The 5,739-nt window shown below is 38.0% G+C and overlaps 1 protein-coding gene across 1 annotated transcript in view; it reads left to right on the forward strand.

Annotated features, from left to right (window-relative positions):
* Positions 1–1,615: 1,615 nt before the first annotated feature.
* The window catches only part of LOC104277130 (apoptotic protease-activating factor 1-like), a gene marked incomplete at its 3' end in the record, with an annotated part of 14,982 nt that continues 10,858 nt past the window's right edge, over positions 1,616–5,739 (forward strand). Inside the window, exons 1-4 of the mRNA XM_009873679.1 lie at positions 1,616–1,753; positions 2,041–2,230; positions 3,708–3,905; positions 4,885–5,068. Of these exons, the coding sequence (XP_009871981.1) occupies positions 1,616–1,753; positions 2,041–2,230; positions 3,708–3,905; positions 4,885–5,068 (710 nt within the window). The remainder of the gene's footprint in view (positions 1,754–2,040; positions 2,231–3,707; positions 3,906–4,884; positions 5,069–5,739) is intronic.

Here is a 5,739-nt window from a genome sequence, read left to right on the forward strand (position 1 = left end):
CTCCGGTGAGGCGTGTCTGGGCGTGAGGCAGTTCTTTGTTTTGTGTGTTTGTGGGGAGTTTCCTTCTGGTATTTGCATCACGTGTGGATTTATTTATTTATATATTTGTTTATGCATTTATCTGTTTGTTTTAACCTGGATATTTCTCGACTGAGGAGCTCTCGTATCCCCTTTCCTAAGCGGTGCGCTGGAATAGAGGTAGGGTGGAAGACTTTCCAAACCACGTAATTTTCAGCGAAGATAGGAAATTTTGTCAGGGCAGCAGAAGAGATGCTCCATCGCAGGCTTGTCCAAAGGCTCCTGAAGGAGGGAGTGAAGAAGGTGAACGCTTCTGCAGGCAGCGGTGTGACTGCTCCGTGGAGATGCTTGAGATTGCTCGTGAAGCCCTTAAGCATCGTGCAGGAGTGCAATCGAGAGATTGTTTCGATCGTTTGGGACTCTCAGGGGTAGTGGATCAGTACTGGAAAACCTTGATGTAGTAGACAGCAGTTTCCACCTACTGTTGTCTTAAGGCAATTTTCTCTTTTTTTATGACCTAGAGCAAGAATGCAAATTTCTGCTTGTGTACCAGATGCTGACGAAGGTGTAGCTCAGTCACATGGGTGGTCCATCTTCTGTCATGTGTTGAGATCCGAGTGTACTTGTATGAAGTTCTGAACTTGATCATGTTTTCCCCTGGTACATGGGGATTTTATTTTCTATTGTAGTTCTGCCCAGTGCATCAGCTGTGAGACCAGTCCTCCTTCTTATCCTGTTGTCCCAGTCACATAGTCCAAAGACTTAAAAACTTCAAGGAATGTAGTGGGTAGGAAGAAGACACTTATCATGGGGACATTTAGTGATTTCTTAGTATATGAGAAGTTTGCACAGACTGTAATTCTTTAGTTCTGTAAGTGTTCTTAAATCATAGGATTTATATGGAAAAGGTTTCCAATTTTTTTTTTTCAGAATTAGCAGTATGTATCTGCTTTTTTAATGAAAACTTCCATTCATGTAGTGAGTACATAGATTTTTCTGAGTCTAATTAACAGTTAAAGACTTAAATTCTTTTTATACCTGCTTTATATGCCTCCAGGTGAAGCAGTCGGAGAAGTACTGTAGTCACATTAATTACAATAATGCTCAGCTGAATGATTTTATTAAACATAATAATGGCATGTGGCACGTTAACAATATTTCAAGAATACTATTAATGGTCACAATAGCATGTGAACTATTACAACTTAACTATTAATATGCTTTTTTTTTTCAACTCTGTTGAGGAGGAATACTACATTTTCCCACTGTTTTCTTGATGCTGCTGTACTGTCGAGCCAAACTAGACTAGTGAGTCATAAACGGTATCATTAAATTCCTATAACAGTAGTATGAAAGTCTCTATCAAGACATAAAGTAAAAAATCCAGCTGAATTTTTTAGCTTTCTGCAGTTTGTAATATGAGCTTGCCTGAAGATTCACTGTGTTTTTCACCAATGCAGCTGCTCTGACGCTTATTCTGACTTTAAAACTAAAATTCATGAGCTATTTTAAAAATTTTTTTCCTTGTACTTGTAAGTTCTGTTCTGGATCCAGCTTGACTTTTTTTTCCTCTCTCTATTTTTCACACTGAAGAAATATGGATGTCAAGAGTAGAAATTATTTGCTTATGAATCGCCAAGCATTGGAAAGAGACATCAAGACCTCTTATATTATGGATCGTATGATTTCTGACGAAGTACTGACGTTACAGGAGGAGGAGAGAGTGAAACAGCAGGTAGAAATCGTCCCTCACCGTTATTTATCTTCCTAGTCTACTCACATGTTTTATCCTCCTTTTTAGAAACAGTTGTTTCTGTCTATCTCATTCCTGGATTCAGCAAATTCTTAAGCGTACGCCTGGCATGCAGTTTTTATTGCACTTGATAAGGTTGACTTAAGGGCTTGGTCAAGCTGAAGGCTATTTCTGTAACTGTAAACAGTCTATAATTGCCAGAGTGATAGATTAAATGATTTCTAATGTTTCTTAGTTTTGTATAACATCTCTTTTAATTTTTTTTCTAGAATACACAGAAGGAGCGAGCAGCTATGCTAATAAACATTATTCTCACAAAAGATAATAATTCATATAGATCCTTTTATAATGCTCTGCTTCATGAGGGGTACAGAGATCTTGCTGCGCTTCTTCAGGATGGTATCCCTGCCGTCTCCTCTGGTAACAGGAAGAGTTCAATGGATGGAATGACTTCACACGGTCAGTGTAACTACAGCTATCTCTATGCTTTAAAGGAAAGACAAGTTCCTTTTTTTATTCCTTACGAACGGACTGTGTTTTTTTATTCCTTACGAACTGTAGTGCCTATTCTGATGAAAAAGTAGTTGGTGCATTCACTTGTTTTGATAGTGTAGCCATCAGAATTTCTGTATTTCATATATTTAATGGAGCAGGGGAGTTACAACAGTTACAATTTTTCTAGACCATCTTGAAAATGTTCATAGTAAGTGATGTTTATTTGAAAAGATGGGAAAGCTGAAGCTCTCGCAGTTTTTTTTCTAAATTGCAACATTTTTGTTGTACGTGAAAGACAGACCATTATTTGTATATATTAAAGAAGTTGAATCTAACATAAAAAGTTAAAGCTCTGACAAGTAATTTGTAATTCTTCAGCCTACATTCCAGTAGCTGATCTGGTTATTAGGTAGTTTAGTTCTCTCCACCAGATCTTTTAATTACTCTGCATAAGTTTGTAACTTTTACCTACATTGTCGTTAAGTATCATCTTTGATTGAGATGAAATAAATTGGTCGCTTCTAATGGAAAGACAGTATAGATACTCTAACTGTATATGGCAAACTGCTGTATTTACTGGCACTCTGCGTTTTAAGAGTTGTCGCAGGCATGTGGAATTTTGATTACCCAAGTAAGATCTCCCAAAGCTTATCTGTATAGTATGGCCCTGCGTGTGGCCACCTTGTGGCAGCAGACGGATAAAGTGCACTTTTCCTTCCCTGCTGTGTTTTACCTGCTTTGTTGCAAGTTGTGCTGTCTTAGCTTAAATGAATGAAAGTCTTGCTTGCACTGCAGTGCTGTACTGTTAACTATGCAGCAAGAGCTCTGCAGAGCGTACTTTCTCTTCTGCTGCATCCGTGAGGCGGATTCTTCTGGCTGAGAAAGCGACGTGGTGGTTGGATATAGCAATGTTGAGCTCCTGTGTGGCAGTTTTTACTGGAGCTGTTAATTGTGTTTTCACTTCTAGGTATTGATGTATTTAGCTTGCCTGATATGTAGGTATTAATTGGAGTTGTTTTAATTGGAATTTCCACTGTTGTGGGAGGGAGGCTAGTTACTCGTTAGATAATTTATTTCTAGATCGTAATATTTTTTCAGTATTTTGTGTTGTGAGTCCAGTAGTTTTTAGAGCATTACTGTGAGGGTGATGGAGCAGTGGAACAGGCTGCCCAGAGAGGTTGTGGAGTCTCCTCTGGAGACATTCAGAACCCACCAGGATGTGTTCCTGTGTGGCTGCCCTAGGGGATCCTGCTCTGGCAGGGGGGTTGGACTAGATGATCTCTAGAGATCCCTTCCAGCCCCTGACATTCTGTGATTTGTATGGGACATGAGAGACTGGGGGTGGGCGGATGCTCATTATTTGGGGTGGGGAGTTTATGGTCTGGTTTGAAGAAGCATTGCATTTAGAAATAACATTTTATTTTCATGTTTCTATCATCAGTTAAGACAATCCTTTGTGAAGGAGGCGTACCACAGAGACCAGTTGTGTTTGTCACTCGGCCAAAACTGGTAGATGCTATTAAGCAGAAACTGTACTGCTTGGGAAGTGATCCGGGCTGGGTCACAGTGTATGGAATGGCAGGCTGTGGGAAGACTGTTCTAACAGCAGAAGCTTTAAGGGATCATAAGCTCTTGGAAGGTACTTTTAGAAAAACATAGATATTTTTATTGTAATTACTACAAGTATATGTTTATTGGACATATATTGTGAAATGTCTTATATAATCTTGAAAGTAATTTAGGATTTAGGTTTCTAAATTCTTTAGGCACTTCTGAAATATTTGTTTGCAACTTACAACTTTTGCAACCACTCAGTGCTCTACAATCACTAGGTATTTTATTAATTCATGGGAAAAGATTCTAAATAGCTTCTCATCTTGGCATCTGTTTTGGTTTATGAGAGTGGATGCATCCCTGTTTGACTTGAAATTCTTATTTCTGTTAGTGCAAATAATCATATGTAGTTTATATTTCTTTTGGGCATTGCTTGTTAAGTTCTCAAACTCTTTTTGCTATGTGAGTTTAAAAAATCTAGCTCTCACTTTTGCATATATTTTAATAATGGCAGGCATTTTTGGAGTGTTTGCACTAGTATCACGTTAGGTTAAATGAGTAATAATAAATCACTTAATAACTATTGTTGTTTTTTTCTCTGCATAGGACACTTGTAGGAGAAAACGGGATTCAGGCACTAGAAGATATGATGTAGGGATAGAGACTACAGGATCCTCTGCTGACTATTCTAGATGCCTTCTTGTTCACTGCTTTGCGATAATTTTGACATCCCAATCTCTGAACTCCTGCAATGGTACAGGGTTAAAAAAAGAAATGCTAAGTCAAACCAGCAGGAAGATGGATGCAGAAGGGATTGTTGAGGGACAGAAGGGAAAGCATGCAGCGAGGAGAGATGACAGCATCAGTGCCCTTTGCGAACTTGCCCTACAGTGCTAGTTCTTTAAAAATAAAAATTAGTGGTCTTGCAGAACTATTCTGCGTTAATGGTAGAGTTGCAAGGTTAGCTTGCAATAGGCTTTATGTTTTAATTGAAATTGAGTTATTGATTGCTGTTGTAAGCTGCTGTTAAATATTTCTGATTTTAATATGGTTTTCCCTGTTAGTTTACTTTCCAGGAGGAGTTCACTGGATCTCTGTTGGAAAACAGGACAAAGCAGGGCTCCTAATAAAACTTCAGAATCTCTGTAGCAGATTAGAACATGACACTACTCTTTCACAAAGGCCACCACTTAACATTGAGGAGGCTAAAGATCGTCTTCGTTTGCTGATGCTACGCAAATATCCCAGGTGATGTCAGTAAAATGAAACACTATTCTTTCAGCTGATAAAACTTGTCAGAGTTAGACACCTTAGACTCTAATCATCTATGTTGTGGCTACATGTCTCTGGTGTGTATTTTCTTTAAAAATCAACTTTGTAATTCTTCCACTGTCTGTTTTACTGTAGGTAATTAGCAAGTGTTATTTAGGTGAAGCTAGCAATACTTCTAGAATTTTAATTCTTGTGTAGGAGTTCCTAGAAATTTTCAGAATTATGCACATACATATGATAGAGGAATAAGTAAGTCAAGATAAATAGATAAAAGCTGAAAGGTAACTAGGTGCTAGAGTCAGATGTGTAGTATAGATAATATAACTCTGTCTCTGTTTATGTGTTTGTTTGAGTTTTTTTAATGGACTAATGTAGGGGACACATTGCAGACTTGTCCTGGGTATTAATATATTTAGTAGGTTAATAAGGTTTCCGCTAACAAAATATGTTAATCAGCTGTGCAGGAGTCACATTTGCTTGAAAAATTATTAGTAGTTGGATAATGAAAATTGGGAACAAACAATTGGAAATAAGTATTGTTCTAACTTTCAGAGTTCTCATTGTGTACATAGAATGCTTCACTGATATGTGAGGATTGTACAGTGGTAAAACGGTGCAGAAATTTTTTTCTTTCCCTTACAGCTGGT

This window comes from Apaloderma vittatum, unplaced genomic scaffold (genome assembly GCF_000703405.1).
Source record: "Apaloderma vittatum isolate BGI_N311 unplaced genomic scaffold, ASM70340v1 scaffold42637, whole genome shotgun sequence".
Taxonomy (NCBI): Eukaryota; Metazoa; Chordata; class Aves; order Trogoniformes; family Trogonidae; genus Apaloderma; species Apaloderma vittatum.